The sequence below is a fragment of the Artibeus jamaicensis genome, unplaced genomic scaffold, assembly GCF_021234435.1.
Source record: "Artibeus jamaicensis isolate MK-2021 breed Jamaican fruit bat unplaced genomic scaffold, CSHL_Jam_final contig_944, whole genome shotgun sequence".
NCBI classification, from domain to species: Eukaryota; Metazoa; Chordata; class Mammalia; order Chiroptera; family Phyllostomidae; genus Artibeus; species Artibeus jamaicensis.
The window spans coordinates 3649949-3666242 of NW_026522020.1; the positions used below are offsets into that span (position 1 = coordinate 3649949).

The 16294-nt window shown below is 56.8% G+C and overlaps 1 protein-coding gene across 2 annotated transcripts; it reads left to right on the forward strand.

The window, feature by feature from the left end:
* Nucleotides 1-5759: 5759 nt before the first annotated feature.
* Nucleotides 5760-14368, forward strand: ACKR3 (atypical chemokine receptor 3). 2 transcript variants are annotated; one of them, XM_037161483.2, is made up of 3 exons: nucleotides 5760-5897; nucleotides 6032-6103; nucleotides 12483-14368. In XM_037161483.2, the coding sequence occupies exon 3, from the start codon at nucleotides 12534-12536 to the stop codon at nucleotides 13620-13622; it is 1089 nt and encodes a 362-aa protein (XP_037017378.2). In that variant the 5' UTR covers nucleotides 5760-5897; nucleotides 6032-6103; nucleotides 12483-12533; the 3' UTR covers nucleotides 13623-14368. The 2 variants fall into 2 exon arrangements, with proteins under 2 accessions (XP_037017378.2, XP_037017379.2); XM_037161484.2 differs by lacking the exon at nucleotides 5760-5897 and having other exon boundaries at nucleotides 6014-6103.
* Nucleotides 14369-16294: the final 1926 nt, after the last annotated feature.

The following is a 16294-nucleotide window of genomic DNA, read 5'->3' on the forward strand; positions in this document are numbered from 1 at the left end:
GGACAGCAGCGATTTGGCTTCTACCGGGATGCGGTGACGTGGTTGGCACCAAATGTTGCTAATGGCGGTGATGCCTTCGGGGCCGGTCATTCACGGTACCTGCCAGTCTGTTTGGGGAGTGGAGTTTGCCCCCTCACTCTGTCCGTTTGTCCTGCCAACACCATGTTACGCTGATCGCCGTAGCTGTACAGTACGTCACGGCATCACAAAGAGAGAGTCCTCTAGTGATCTTTCATTTCAGAATTGTTTCTGCCATTTTTAGGTCTTTCGAGTTGCCATAAAAACTTCAGAATTAACTTGCTATGTTTACAAAAGAACCATCTAGGATTTCGACTAGGACTACATTGAATCTATATATCGATTTGGGGAAAATTGACATATTAACAAGAGTGCGTCTTATTTTGGTCTTCCTCCACTTTTCTCAGGGCTATTTTTGTAGAGGTCTCATGTGACGTTTGCTAAATTTATTCCTATGTATTTTATGGCCTTTGATGTTACTGTAATAGAAGTTTAGAATTTTATTTTCTAACTGTTTGTTGCTGGTTGAAATACAGTTGACTTTTGTCCACTGACCCTGTAGTCTGTGATATAATCATCGCCTGCTAATAGAAGCGGCTTTGCATCTTTCTTTCTTTTGTTCTGTTTTCCTGGCACTCGCTGGGGCCTGCGGGGCGGTGTGGAAAGGCGGTGGCAAGGATGGGGGTCCTCGCCTTGCCCTTGGTGTCGGGAGTGTCCCCGCGTCACCAGTAAGCAGGAGGTTAGCTCTAGGCACTCATGTGTGTCCTATATCGAGTTCACACATGTCCTATATTGAGTTCATACATGTCCCATATCAAATCCATACACATCCTGTATCAAATCCACACATGCCCTGTATCAGATCGAGGAACTGAAGAAATAGAAATCGTGCTATTTTTAGATCGAACTTTGTTATCACGAACTGATGCTGAGTGTTTCCGAATGCTTCATTTCGGGGGCGTGGAAAACCGCACTGGGGTGTGCGCGTTAAACCAGCCTCGCCTGTCAAGGGCAGCCCCGACTCGGTCACAGTACGCACTGTTGCATTTGACTTCTGTTTTTAAAGGGTTTTTATGCCCATGTTCATGAGAGATATTGGTCTGTAATATTTTTCCCTGCCGATGTTGGGTAACTTCCAGTTTGGGTTCTTATAAACAGTCGTGTCATGACCGTTCTTGCACTTCTTTTTGTGGGCGACACCACACCTTCTCGTTGGGTAAACGCCTTGCGATGGAATTGCTGGGCCACGGGGCGTGTGCGTGGCCAACCCCGGGGAATGCGGCCAAAGCGGTGTGCTGTGTCCGCGCCCCCCACCTGGGGGTAGCAGTGTCGCTCAGAGCGCAACCCGTCTGCTGCACAGGGAGTCCAGACAGTGAGCGTGAGCATTCAGACACTTCCATGGAAACGAAGGTTTCCACGTGGGGTCACAGCCTTGCCTGACCGGATGCTGGCAGGTCAGATGCCCCACTGTGTGCTGAGGCGCAGCCAGCAGAAACTCTGTCCTGGTCTCACGTGCAGACCCCGTCTGGGTCTGCAGGGCCCCGCACGTCCAGGAGGAGGGACGCGGCCCTCCGCCCCTCGGCTGCAGGAACCTGCGCCTCGTGGGACGCGTGGTGTCTGCGTGTCCTTGTCAACACTGGCGATTTTCCTGGCCTTCCAGGCGGGTGTCCTGAGGTCGGGTCCTGCGACTCCCATTTCACTTTCCCAAGGGCTGCGGGAGTCGCGCACTCGCCGTGTTTCTTGGCCACCAGACACGCCTTCGTGTGAAGTGCCGATGCGAGTCTTTCGCCTGTTTTACCGTGTGTGGTTTTCTGTTTTCCCAGAACATTTAACCTGCGTCCTTTCCTAACTCCTCCCCATTTCTGGGAGGCAGAAGGTGAGTGAAATGTAAGGGGGGCAAAACCCTGATTCAAAAACGAGTTCGTGTGAGTTCACTCATCCATTCACTCAGTTCACTGGGTCCATGTTGCTGGGACTCCGCCACGTGTCAAGCGCTGCCTGTCACAGTGGGGGAACTGCACCAAGCGAGTTAACGCCGTTCTCGCCCTCGGAGAATTCTGCCCCCGTGGGGAGGACGGAACGATACACGGCTGACTTTGGATGGTGGTCCAGGGCTATGAAAAATACCAGGTAACACGAGAATAACTGGGATGGGGGGATACTGTGGCTAGACTGGTAAAATTCGGTTTTTCTAAAGAAATTATATTTAAGCTTCCAGCAGAATAAGAGAAGGAGGCAGCCCTATGACAGTCATTGGGAAGAGCATTCCAGGAAAAGAGAATGTCAGGTGCAAAGGTCCTGAGGTAGAAACAAGCTGGCGTGTGTGTTAATAAGAGGAAACGTATTCTCCTATTTGGGTCGAATTGCTGTAGACCCAACAGAGGCCTGACTCGGGGTCTTGCTGCTCTCAGACCCTCTGACACCCTCCTACTTCTGTGTCCCCCCCACTTAATGTGGGTTTACTGTCCACACCTGTGACGGGAGTGAGTCTTTGTGAGACTGAGCTCAGAGTCCGGAGCAGCTTCGCCCACCCCGGTGGGGAGCAGGAATTATCTGGGGGTACCACACCCCACTTCCCCATCTTCCCAGCAGCCCCGGTCCAGTGTTCGAAGGACCCAGCGCCCGTGCCTGGAGTTCAGGCAAATTCAGGGCGCGTCTGAGCTTCAGAGAGTCAGGAGGGGTTGGGCCACAGTGGAGACTTTTCCGCACAGTGAGTTTCTTCTGGGAGCCCTGCCCCCATCAGTTGGTTGTGCCCAGATTCTCACCCAAGGGTGGGCTCTTAGGGAACCCCGTTTCGACGGCCTGATCGGTGGTGGCTGCAGTGGCTGCTCCTTTTCCTTTTGTGAACCCGTGTCCGTGACACCAGGTAACAGCCTGCGCTGCGACATCAGGCAGCCCCGGGTGTGAATTCCACCTGTCTTCTCCCACTCTGCCTTTGGACAGGTGGCCCACTCTCTCCGGGCCTCATTTCTTCAGTTACAAATGGGGGGGAAGCAAAGAGAGGGGTGCCGAGTGGAGGCTCAGGTTCAGCTGCTCCGACGAACCCTTTCGGACCTTATCAGTGAGCCCCTGGAGGGCTGCCAGTCCGAGCCGCTTCTCCCTCCTATTGCCAGGGAAACGCCCCGCAGTCCCCAGCAGCGCTGGGCTTGGCTGGGGCCAGGGGTGGGGCCTTTCTGGGACTTGCAGGGTCCCTCTAGGGAACCCTTTCATTCCATCCTCAGAGGCCCCTGGCCAGAATAGAAGGTTCTATTATAATTGTTCCAAAGATAAGAACCTCATGCCCAGCAGGGCCAAGCTGCCGGGACGCAGGGCGTGTGAGTTAGGGCTCCAAAGTGGAGGTGTCTGGGCAGCGCCCTGGCTCCGGGGGGAGGGCAGGGCTCCGTCTTGGCTCCCAGGCCCGTCCTGGTGGAAGAAGCCACGTGTCTGCCTGTCATTCCCGGAGAAGGTCAGTCCAGCAGGCCAAGCCCCTAGCTGCTGAAGCTCCTCCCAGGGGCAGGACCCAGGGGTGGGCAGGGCCTTGTGCCATATTCTTGAGATTGCTCCTGGGCAAAGTTGGTCTTCAGTCCCCAGGCCCTCTGGGCTGTGGCATGTCTCTGGGGTCACATCTGAGTCCACAGCCTCTATGCGTGCACCCTGTTCTGACTGCTCACGCAGATGTGGGACCCTGCCTGCCCTTACCTCTTCCCCCTCCTGAGCTTTCAGAGGCCGGGTTGCAGGCAGGAGGGTGACTCAGGCTGCCACACCTGCAGGCAAAACTGATTGGGGGGAGGGGGTGTGCTGGGGGCGGGGCTTGGCAGGCTCCCTGCAGTCCCAGGTGCAGGTTACCGACGGGAAGCGCAGAGGCTGGTCAGCACCCTGCGGGCGGCCGCTCTCCTGAGCAGACCGCCGGAGGCTCCCAGCCAGCGGCCCTCCTCCTCCTCCGTTTCCTACTGGGGCAACCAAACTCACTCCCCCGCAGCTAACCATGGGTGGGACCCCGTCTCCACTAATGGGATCCTTCTAGTAGCTAAAGGTAGACTTCCGAAGGGTCCCAGGACATTCTGGGTCCCGGACGATAGAGTCTTGTCCCCTTGGAAACCACGGCTTACTTCCTCTCTTTTCCCCCAGGACCAGGTTTGGGGCGCTGGGGGCATGGACAGTCGGGCTGAGGAGCACCAGGAGGCCTGCAGGCCGCCTCCCAGAGCGCAGGGTCGAGCCTGTCGGGTGCCCCACACCCTCAGCCCGGCCCCAGGGAGGGAAGGACGCCCCCGCCGCGGAGGAACTCAACTGAGTTCTTCTTTACAACTACTTTGCATTTTCCTTCCTCCGCGTTAGCAACCGCATCCTGTCACAGGTTTCTCTTCAGTGCTGCTTTCTGTTCGATTGGAGCGGATTCAAACCCATCCTGGGTTTCGTGGGGCCCCCAAACACGCCCCAGGAGAGAGTTGTCTCAGGGAGACAGTTCGCCAAGTTCACAGAAATAGACAGTCGAGCCTGCGGTCAGTGTCAGGGAGAAACCGCTGCTTGGCAGCGCGTGGGCACCTTCCCATCAGGCTCCGGGGCAGGGGCACCCAGAGAAGAAAGCGGAACCCAGAGAGCGGTGAATGAGCTTTCTTACAGCCTCCTTACACCTGGGGTGCGAGGAGGGAGCTGCCTGCAGTTTCCTGGACAGCAGCTTCCTCTGGGGGCGGGGAGGTGGCTCTTGCGGCGCCCAGGAGCCAGGCAGCCCTGGACAGGCACTGGATTGGGCCGGGCCAGGGTGGGCGGCTGTGAGCAGACCCCCCACCCCCGCCCGCTGCCTCGGCAGAGCAGGTGCGCTCTCAGCTGCCCCCCACCCCCTGCCCCCATGATGATTTATCTAAACAAAATGTTGTTTTTGTTCAGGGCTCTCTCCGCCCTGCGGCCTCAGCCACAGGAGAGCAGACCTCTTGGCCCTCCAGCCCTGCGTTTGGCTGCCCGCCCTTATTTTTAGTAGAAGTATAAAAAGAATCTCAACAAGCTTTAGCTCGGGAGGGAGAAAGTGAAAACACGGCCGAGCCGAGAGCCCACAAACACACCGCACTTGACTCTGGGGGAGGACAGCCCCACAGCACGGTTTGAAAGTATAAGTTTAGGGTCGTTGCTTTGTGGTTATTTTTCTAAATAGGGCATGGGAGGTGAAGACTACCTACCTGGAGCACATTTTTACGTTTGAGGCTCCCCCCCTCGATTCCCCCCCCCCCCCCCGGGAACTTGGGCCACCCACTTCTAGATAAGAATGTAGATTTTAAGGATAATAACAGTCATAATATAGTGTTGGCTAAACTCACCTCGGGAAAAGATATCATCCAAAGACATTTTTTGCTACTTTTAATGTGTGCCTGGCACTGTGTGGCAGCTTCAGAATACCATTCTGCTATTTAGATTTTCAAGGGCTTTGGCCTGAAGTCCTTTACAAATAAAAGAATCCAAATACAATTTACCACAGAGGGTCTTTCCCCCGCTTTGGGGGGTCCTATAATGTGATACCGACAGGTTTCTCCCACTAAAACGGGGGCTCCTGTTCTGCAGGAATTAACAAAACCCAGGCGGAATGAATCAACACCCCGGTTCAGAAGTTCAGAGCCTTCGTCTGGGGAGCAAAGTCTTCCCCGGAGCGGAGGGGCGTTCAAAGGGAGGCCTCGGTGCTAATGGGGTTGTTATTGTTAAAGATATACCTGAGAGCAGATAAATATTTGACAGTTTCGCAAAGCACTGGGGTTTCTTCGCAGTTTCCCTCCTGCTGACACGGTTTCCCCCACAGGCTCGGGACCTCGTGGCTTCACCAGACTTTGCAAAGGAAGGGAGCTGGGGGCTTCCCGAGAGCGCGCTGGTGTGGAGGAACTTCGCTGGAAGCAGCAGACCGGGGTTCACAAAGAGGGGTGTGTGTGCCTGTGCGTGCGTGCATGCGTGCATGCGTGCCTGCATCTGGGTTGGGGGGGCGGTGCGGAGATGAGGGTTACAAAGCTGCCATCTAGAGGCGGCTCGCTGCAGTGTATATATTGCACGTCCGCAGCCCTGGAGCTCCAGTCGCTCGGAACTGCTCGGCCCTAAGGCGGGGAGCGCAGGAGCCGGAGCCAGCCGGGAGGTAAGGAAACCGTTCCTCCTGCAGCCCTGGTGGGGAGGGGGCGGCCGGCGGGCGGTGGGCAGGGCTCCTGCTCTTAAGCCGAGGGGTCTTTGTTGGAAGCTTCTTTCAAATCGCGGGGGTGGGAGCTTGGAAGGTGCAGGTCTGCGTTCTGAGAGCCGGGCGGCTGGTCACACGGCCGCCTGGCAGAGCCTGGCCGCTGCCCCGGGGAGGGGGCACCTTTCCCTGCAGACAGTGCAAAGGGCAGCTTCCTCAGGCCACTTGTGGGGCGACCCCTCCGGGCGTCTGCTGGACTTAGGAATCTGGTGTTCATTGGCTGCTGTGGGAATTTAAGATCCAGGGAGCGCAGGGCTTCACCAGAAGGTGGGCTGTTCACTCTGCTTTTGAGAGTTGGCACGGGGGCTGTGTGCGGGACACCCTGCTTACTGCGTTCGCTCCCAGTACATCGCTGGGAGTTGGAGTCAGCGGTTCACAGGCAGTTCCAGGAAGATGTGCGCTGCGTGAGGGGAAGCAGAATCGGGCTGAGCTTCTGTGGAGCTGGGGTGTGTTTGAGTTTAGTGCTTTGCGGGGCTGGGGGGGGGTGTCCCCGAATTCTGGAAGCCAGAGGGCTCCAAGACTGAGTGTTCAATGCAGCTGGCGCTGTCTCCTTGTCTCTTGATGCAGCGCATCCTTGATAATCAAATTTCTTGTTCGCTCAGAAGGTGTTAAGTCCAACTTCAGCTGGGAAAAAAAGTGCACAAGTCTAAGCCTTTGTAATTTAAATATACTCTCCAGGTAAAACGTGAATTTTGCTTGATTTTGTGAGCACGCTCATGTCCCCAGGAGGCATCTCAGAAGGGCTTTGGAGTGAGGTCAGAGGTGGGTGGGTGCGGGTGACTTGTAATTTCCAGACAGAACGAGAAGTTGTAAAAGTCAGACCGGCTGTCTCTTTCTTTCCTTCTTTTCTTCCTTTCTCTCTCTCTCTCTTTCTCACAATTCATCAGCTCACAACAGAATAATTACATTTTCCCAGAAGTGGTATGCCACCCCCTCCCCCCCACAACGGTTTACAGTCCTTTGAAAGTTCGTTCTGCAGAGTCGCGATGTGATAACTTTTCCTTCTCTTTTTAGACGCAGATGCTGCCTGGGCGTGCCTTTATTTATGCCAGGAAAATGCCGAGACCAAATCAGCTTGCCTAGGGAAGAAAGCCGGGACTGCGGGACTGGGGGGCTGTGGGGGCTGCCGCACTTTGCATAGATTTTAAAGGGAGACGCTGCCGGCTGCCTCGCTGCCCCCCCAGCTCCCCGATGCAGGGCCCTCTCAGAGGCACAGTTGCACGTGGGGGCTCGAGCTTGGAAACAATTTGCTCTTTTTTCTCCAGCTCTGCCATAAACACTTGACTGTGCACAACTGCGAAGCTTGATGCCACAGCCTCTGGGGCGGGGGAGGGGCAGCGGGGGTGGAAAAACAAAAGAAAAGCAGACGTGCAGGTGGGAAGGCAAAAGAAAACTGGAAAGCGCCTGCCTTTCGCTGCCCATCTGATTTTTTTTCAAAGGGGCGTGCACTGCAATCAGAGTTGAAGGAAACTTTGGGGAAGAATAGCAAAAGCAGCTGCCCGCCTTCAAAGGCAGGCGGGACCTGGGAGGGGTGGTTCTCCCCTGTTTCAGCAAGTCCTGGGAGAGTTAAGTAAGGTATCAGGGTTTCCAGTCAGGCCCTGAGCAGGCAAAGTGTAGGCTTTCTGGATGGAAAAAAAAATCCACACACAAAAAAAGAAACAAACAAAAAAACCTATTTACTCAGGAACAGTGGCTTTTTGTGCGACGTTTGAGGCAGCGGGGCTCTCATTTTCCAGGAGACACGCGGGAAGTCGGTGGCAGTTACTCGGGCCTGAGGGCAAGGGTCACGCTAAATCCTCAGAGTGACCGATGAGAAGAACACAGCCTTAAAGATCGGAGGACGCGTTTTTTTCCCCGGTGGTTCTGTGGGACGTGAGTGGAATTGGGGGCTGGGAAGTACGTGCATTTTAAAACCCAGGCAAGGGAGGGACTTGGGTTTGCCCCTGGGAGCAAAAATGGCACCCGAAGGCCTTCCCAGTGAGCAGGCGCGATTTAGAAACAGTCAAGTGTTTTTAAGTCCAGGAAATTATAGCTCCAGGGCACGTATTTGCTGTTAAATAAAGGCAAGCAAAAGAAGAGAAAGGAACAGGGATGGCTCTGTAATTTGGACTACCTGGTGGCGCTCTGCGGGGGGACTAGGTGGTCTTTGTTATGTAAGGACCTACTAATTTAGAGCTGGGGGGAAGGTGCGTTATTGCTTTGTTATTACAGTGGTGGGGGAATTGCGCAATTTTGCAGAGAAAGTTTTGCTGAGCCACGAGTAGGTTGGGAGGCTGACCCGTGTTTTGTTCCAAGTGCTCGAACGGTAGAGAGGCTGGGACTGCCTCAGGTGGCCCCGAACCGCAGCTGCCTCAGGGCGGTATAGGAGCAGGGGTGCGTGGGGACTGCGCACGTGCAGGCTCGGTTTGCCAGAGAGCTGGCGCCCCCCAGGTTTCTTAGGGCACCAGACACCTTCATGAGAGAGTCTTAGCTCCGTTTGCACAGAAGAGGCTAAGTCTCGTCTGTTTTCTGGGAGCCCCATCGTGTGCAGTGAGGGAGAGAGACAGTGAGTGGCTCTCTGCCCCGCTGACCGCCCACGGCCTGGTCCTGGCCCTCAGTGGGGTGGGAGTTCACGCTCTGGTTACACTCGGCCAGCCCAGACGGCAGGCAGCCGTGGTGATGTGGGGCCCTGGCTCTGCCCTGGTGGGTGTCACACGGCCTCCCTGCCAGGCAGCTGAGCACACAGGCCGGATCGGGTTTCTGGATGTAGGGGTCATTCTATCCCCGATACCTAAGTGGACGGGGGTCCCCAGTGTTAACTGACTTAGGTCTGAGGACCCCGAGGGCAGGTGGCCTCGATCTGAATTACAGCAAGGCCTGCCCTTTTCCTTCCTTCCTTCCTTCCTTCCTTCCTTCCTTCCTTCCTTCCTTCCTTCCTTCCTTCCTTCCTTCCTCTTCCTCTTCCTCTTCCTCTTCCTCTTCCTCTCTATTTTTTGAGTTCTCAAACGAATCAGAACAGTTCTTTACTTGTATAAACTAGGATCCCTGGAGGCCACTCCTGAGCATGTGGTCAGGTCAAATGTTTTCTGGTTCCTTGGAACTGGCGGACACCCCGCTGCCCCCTGTGCTCTGGCCACAGGCGCCTGCCGGGGCTCGTCCCTGGGTTGCCCCGTAGATTTACTGCAGGATCAGTAACAAAACTCCATGAGGCAAACACAGAAACACCAGACCTTGGTCACGTGCAGCTGCCTCAAGACTCTGCAGGGCCTGCGATTCTCCTTCTCTAAACGGCAGGCAGCCAGGTAGAAGGGGCGGGGCTCCCCCCCCTCCCCCCGGAGACCCAAGCACAGTTCCTGCTGGATGAAGTCTCTGGAGGAGACCGGAGCTGCCAGCCGGAGGGAGCTGGCCCGGCCTCAGTTTCCAGCAGCATAGCAGTGAGAGAGGCTGAGCAGGCGATCTCGTCTGGGGATAGTGTGCAGTGGCTCCTGGAGCTTCCGCTGCGGGGAGGACAGTGCAGAAAGCCCATCAAGGTCATCTGTAGGCAGAGGTCCTGAGGAGCCCAGAGGCCAAACGCCCCCTCAGTGTGCATGCGGGTGCCTGGGGGCCCTGCCTGGCCCGCATGCCCTGGGAGCGCCTTCCTCCCCAGTGGCCCGCCTCCCGCCCGCTCTGCGCCCTGCCACCGCGTGCCTCTGCATACCTACGGGGTTTGTGCCACTTCTGCTTTCAGAAGCCTTTTCAGCACCGAGGCCACCACTTGCTCAAGACCACTGTGGCCCCCGCAGGGACAGTCCCAGCCTGACCCTCGCCCTGCTCAGCCCTGACTCTTGCCTCCAGCTCTCCTTCCCGGGGGCTTGGCCCCAGTCAGGTCCAGTGACCATCTTTGTTGGCACGTCCCCGGTCACCTCAGCTCTCCCTGCCTCCTCCTGGAAAGCCCCCATGGGTTCCAGGGCACTGTCCCCCCACTGCCCTCTGCTTCCTGGCCTCCTCAGTTAGCCAGGGAGCTCTGGGGGTGGGGTGGGGAGGGGAGCAGTCTGTGGTCCTGCTGGCTCACTCTACCCCAGAGCAGAGTTCGTCACAGAAGGGTCACCCCAGACATGTGGGGACATGGAAAAGGGTGACAGCAGCATCTCTACTCAGCAGGGATTTCACCTCCAGAGACAGTGGCCTCAGATCTCTGGTCTCAGAGGTGCCTGGTCAGCTCTGGCTTTACTAACTCCTCAGGAGTCACTGACTCTGGGTTTGCCGAGCCCTGCTTTGGAGCAGGCGGCTTTGCTGGCTGGGTGTGTGCACGAAGGAGCCGTTGGGGGCGGGGCTTGCGTAGCTGGACAGGACGTGAAGATTCCGGGTAGGGTGGGAGGAGGAGGGAGGAACAGCGGACACCTTTGTTGTTTGGGGCTGTAGGGGCTGAGGGGTTTGTCGGGAGGGGTCTTCTGGGTCTGCAGTGGGACGTGGCCAACGTATAGAAGGCGGTTTGGGGGAGTGCTGGCCAGATTCCTGAGCACTTGGCAGTCTGTCTGGGCAGAGAGAAATTTTCTGCAGGACACACAGCCACCCCGCGGGGATGCTAAGCTTGGAGGCCTCCACTCCTGGCTTTTCCCCCAGCCTACCTGCTGCCCCCGGGCAGAGCTGGGGTTGCCCCTAAACTCCTGGGGCAGCTCGCGGCCGCTCTCTTGTCAGCAAGGATACCAGGTGGCTGAATCGGGAGCCTGACGGGGAGGAGGTACATCGCCCAGGAGAGTCCCCGAGGACAGAGTGGAGCCCTTCCGCCACGTGGGACTTCCAGGAGAGGACGGGGGCCTTCTGCAGACCCCTGGCAGGAGGGCCTCGGGCGGGCAGGTGGGCGGGCGCTGGTGCTCCGCAGGCCTAGGTCAGGCTGCTGCCCCTCGTGGTGGACATGTGGCACCATCCGTGTGCAGCTGTCGAAGACTCTGTAGAATCCAGGCGACTGGTGAGATGGAACCCGGGAAGTGGCAGCAGAGAGGGGATACACGGTGACCTCCCTGCCTTTTGCTGTCACATGGGTCTCTGAGGTCCAGGAACAGGGACCGTGAACCTGTACGGTTTTCTGGGACATTCCTGTCTTTATTACAATTTACATAACTATTTTATTTTTCAATTATGGTTGACATTCGATGTTCTATTAGTTCCAGGTGTACAGCATCGTGGCGAGACACTTATATAGCGTATGAAGTGGTCCCCCATGATTCTAGCAAGCACCTGGCACCCTACGTGGTTATTACAGTGTTGTTGACTGTATTCCCCGTGCTGTACTTGACATCCCCAGGACTGTTTTGTAACTGCCCATTTATACTTCTTAATTAAAATTTACATAATTCTTGATGCCATTTTTCCAACAACACCAAACTTTATAGAGTCAAAATTGCAATTCCTGCTGTTCCCTCGGCCCAGCCTCCTGGCCCGGAGCTGTAGACACACAGCCAGCTTCCTCTGCGCCTTTACACACACACAGTCACAGGGGAACGTGCACCGTGCATCTGCCCTTTCGGACTCGGGAGAGACTGTGCTGTGCGTGCTCCTGCACGCCGCTTTGAGGAGCGCTGCTCAGAAGCCCCGCCTTCCTGAGCGCCGATCCCCTCTTTGTTTTCACAGCTGAGTTATATTCCGGATGCCAAACCACTTCTCCACTGAGGGGTGTTTTTGTCTTCGGGTTTTCTGCTCGCATGTAATCTGTGCTTTAGTCAGCGTTCTCGCCTGTGCACTTGGGAACACGTGACTGTTCCACGAGGAAGGGCTTGTGAACTGGGGAGTCACGGAACTGGAAAGTCTTTTATTCCTCGCCCCCCTCTCCCCTCCAGTCAGGAAGCCTTGGTGCAGACGTGACAGACAGCCTCAGTGTCTGGCCCCGCCCTGCTGGCTGTGGGCTCCGGCCGTGGGCTGGTTTGACCGGCACCACTGAGTTGCTGCTAAGCCCCAGCCCCGAGCATGGCCGGTTGGTTCCAGCAGCGGGTGACAGGCCCCAGGGGGGTGAGGACGTGTCCCCAGCCCTCACCTGCTGCTGCAGAGGAGCTCGCATGTGCGTACACAGAGCACCCTCAGCTCTGAATCCTGGACGAGGGCCCCCCCCCCTGCTGTGCCTGGAGGGGAGCTGGGTGCTGGTGCAGGTTTCTCTGAGCACCGCATGGTCTTCGGTTCTGGGTGTGTTAGATTCGGTTCTGCAGAGTTGTCTTGTAGTCTGTTTTGCAAAAATTCTACTGAGCTGACGTGAAACTGCAGAGCCTGCGGGGCCTGGAAAAGCCTTTTGACCGGAACGCGAATGTTTCCTCACGAAGCGGTCTTTCTCTTGCAGCTTTGTGGTTCGATTCCTTGTGCAGGCGCCCTGACTGCGGCCCTCGGCACCATGGATCTGCATCTCTTTGACTACTCGGAACCTGGGAACTTCTCCGACATGGGCTGGCCGTGCAACAGCAGCGACTGCATCATGGTCGACACGATGACGTGCCCCAGCATGGCCAACAAAAGCGTCCTGCTCTACACGCTGTCCTTCATCTACATCTTCATCTTCGTCATCGGCATGATCGCCAACTCCGTGGTGGTCTGGGTGAACATCCAGGCCAAGACCACCGGCTACGACACGCACTGCTACATCTTAAACCTGGCCATCGCCGACCTGTGGGTGGTGGTCACCATCCCGGTCTGGGTGGTCAGCCTTGTGCAGCATAACCAGTGGCCCATGGGCGAGCTCACGTGCAAGGTCACCCACCTCATCTTCTCCATCAACCTCTTTGGCAGCATCTTCTTCCTCACGTGCATGAGCGTGGACCGCTACCTGTCCATCACCTACTTCACCAACACCTCGAGCCACAGGAAGAAGATGGTGCGCCGCAGTGTCTGTGTCCTGGTGTGGCTGCTGGCCTTCTGCGTGTCCCTGCCCGACACCTACTACCTGAAGACCGTCACGTCCGCGTCCAACAACGAGACCTACTGCCGGTCCTTCTACCCCGAGCACAGCGCCAAGGAGTGGCTGATCGGCATGGAGCTGGTGTCCGTGGTCCTGGGCTTCGTCATCCCGTTCTGCGTCATCGCCGTCTTCTACTTCCTGCTGGCCCGCGCCATTGCGGCGTCGGGCGACCAGGAGAAGCACAGCAGCCGGAAGATCATCTTCTCCTACGTGGTGGTCTTCCTGGTGTGCTGGCTGCCCTACCACGTGGCGGTGCTGCTGGACGTGGTCTCCGTCCTGCACTACATCCCCTTCACCTGCCAGCTGGAGGGCTTCCTCTTCACGGCCCTGCACGTCACGCAGTGCCTGTCCCTGGTGCACTGCTGTGTCAACCCGGTGCTCTACAGCTTCATCAACCGCAACTACCGGTACGAGCTCATGAAAGCCTTCATCTTCAAGTACTCGGCCAAGACGGGCCTCACCAAGCTCATCGACGCCTCCCGGGTGTCCGAGGCTGAGTACTCTGCTCTGGAGCAGAGCACCAAGTGAGGCCGGGTCTGGGGATGCGCAGGCTTGCTTTGGGCCGGGCTCCCGGCCACCTTGTTTCCGGGAGCAAAGAGAAGGGCCTCGGGGCTTGATACCTGAGCGGCCCGAAGGCGGGAAGGGGTGTCACCGTGCTTCCTCCCCGTCTGTCTTTCATGCCAGCCCGGCTGTGGCGTGGCCGCAACGCTGACTGTGTCACGCTGGGCGGGGCCGTGGGCCGGTGCCACTTGTCAAAGCCGGCCGCCCCGCGGCTTACCTGGACCTCTGTACTATAGCACTCTGTTTCCTGCAGGTTTTCTATGGCGGCTTGTATTTAAATGCTAAGACTTTATTTTCTCACTTTTGGCGCTCCAAATGTATTTGAAAGTTTAAATATATTTTAAAAGTTGTACGGGAACTGTAATGCTGACATGTACTCCGTGTTGTAGTTTTAAGGTTAGGTTGACCTCGATTTGGACTAAAGGTGATGCTTGTTGGCTGTTGCGAGGTGACATGTACACCTAAATATATACATATACCCCGGCCTCGGCGGAAATGTCTTATATACGGCACTTCCACGTCTGCTTTGCACCGGAGACGAGCGCTGCCCTGCCGCGGTTTCCCAGTTGACAGTGCCTGCAGGCGCAGCGAAAGAACGAACACACGGAAGCCAGCCTGGCCCAGGCGCCCTGTCGAAGTCGCGTGCGGTCGTGCGCCTGAGAGTTCTCTCCATCTGTAACTTATTTTTTTTAAAATAAAGGTTGGTTTTTTCCTAAAAAGGCATTTGAGTCTCAGTTTTAAAAGCACGTTCGGTACTGAGGTGGCAGGTATGATAGTAACATGCAAATACACACAGCATATATAGGTCAACATACAATGAACACGTATTTTTTAGTATAGTCCTATTATTAAGGCAAAACCCAAGGGGTTCACTCGGATGAAATGATATCAAAGGAAATCACTGAAGTGTATTGAGTGTTTCTTTTATTTAAAAAAATGTTTTCCCATAATGTCTGTGAGGGAGGGGGATGGGTAGGAGGGGCTGCTGTCCAGTCAGTACTGGGAACTTCCCGATGGCTCTCGGCCAAAGGTCCAGGGCCCAGGACTCACGCGTCCCCAGGGACACACGTCACAGCTCTTTCACACTCCTGGCTAAGGTTCTGTGGTTTAAAGCCCCGTCGTCCCCTCTCGGTTCAAGAAACACTCCACTGAAAGACTAGCCCACCCAGGAGCCTCCTTCAGGCCACTGGGGGGGGTGAACAACCGAATTAACCTCTGCCAGTTTGAAGGAGCGCTCGCAGAGTGCCGATTCGCAGAGTGCCTCCTAGACGGGCCACAGGGATGGCGGAGACGTTGGCTGGCCCGTACGTCCGGGCAGGGACGCAGAGGTGGCCCGGCTTCCCAACACTGCCCGTGCCACCTCCCCTGTCGACGAGACCCATCTGCCCAGAGAGGTGTTCGCTGACAGGAAGGTAGGTTGGGCCCAGGAGCTCTGGTCTCACCTGGGAGTTGGGGGGCTGCTCTGCACAGGAAGCACCCCACACATGTCCGCTCACGCGCGGACGCACAGCGGACAGTCCCGGTGGGACCCAGGGGCCCGGCCTGCGGTGGGAAGTCGCCCACCCCTGCAGAGGGCTTTATAGCTGAGAGATTGAAACCAGGGTCTCGAATCCCTGCAAACCTGCCTGACACACGTGTTCTCAGCTGCGTACACACCCTGCCTGGTTCTGTCTGGGATTCAGGTCAGATACCAACAAGGAACACGGTGGCATGCTGGCATGACCACAGGGGAAGGTGCCAAGGTCAAGGACAGACGTGAGCAGAATGGTGAAGGGAGGTTGGTAGAAATCAAGGACCCAAACACGAACTCCTGACAGTGGAAAGGGCTGGTGTTTTCTCGGGGTGTTACTAGCGGTAGGAGCCGAGACAGAAACACGCTCCCTGGTAGGACATTCAGCGGGGTGTGAGCTGCCCCCACAGCTCGGCTGTGCAAGATGCGGGAGAAAAAAGAGAGAATCCGGTCTCATTTCAGCCAACTCAGAGGTGCTCCCCTCGTAGCCCCCCATTACCCTGGAATTTTGGGTATGCTCTGTGGGAGCGGGAGGTGGTCCTTGATCTTTATTTGTTGCTAAGGCAGCTGCTGAAATGCCCGCTGCCCCTGGTGCTCAGGCAGTGTCCTTCTGTCCCCCGTCCGGGCTTCCTGGTGTTCTGCACCGGGTGGGGTCTGGTGCGTCCGCAGGCCCTTCCCTGATGTCTCACCGCTCACCAGAGGCTCCTTCTGCCTTGAGGTGTGAAGGGACGGAGGTGAATGCTGAACTGGGTCTAGACCCACCCGCAGCCGCAGCACTGTAGGCTTTGTCGGAGACGGCTGGTCTCCATGAGGGCCCCGGCTCTGAGTTCCAAACCTCTCTGGGGTCCCCAGGGTCCCATCCATCCCTTTGTCCAGACTCAACGCCTGTCTGGTCTCAGCAGGAAAGTGGCCATCCACCCACGAGGCCCCGCCTGCTGCCCCCTCCCCACTGAAGGGAGAGGAAAGCTCTTCCACCCCCTCCCTCCCTCCCATAGGGTCCCAAAGACAGCAGGCCACCACCAGGATCTCCAGTGGCGGCCTGTAGTCCTTGAGTCAAAGTGACAGGCTTCCCATGTGGTTCCATGTCCTCATAACGTCCTGGGCTGCCCCCGTGAGGAAGGAAAACCCC

Coding starts and splice junctions, on each gene's coding strand:
- ACKR3 (XM_037161483.2), top strand. CDS start 12,534: ATGGATCTGCATCTCTTTGACTACTCGGAACCTGGGAACTTCTCCGAC.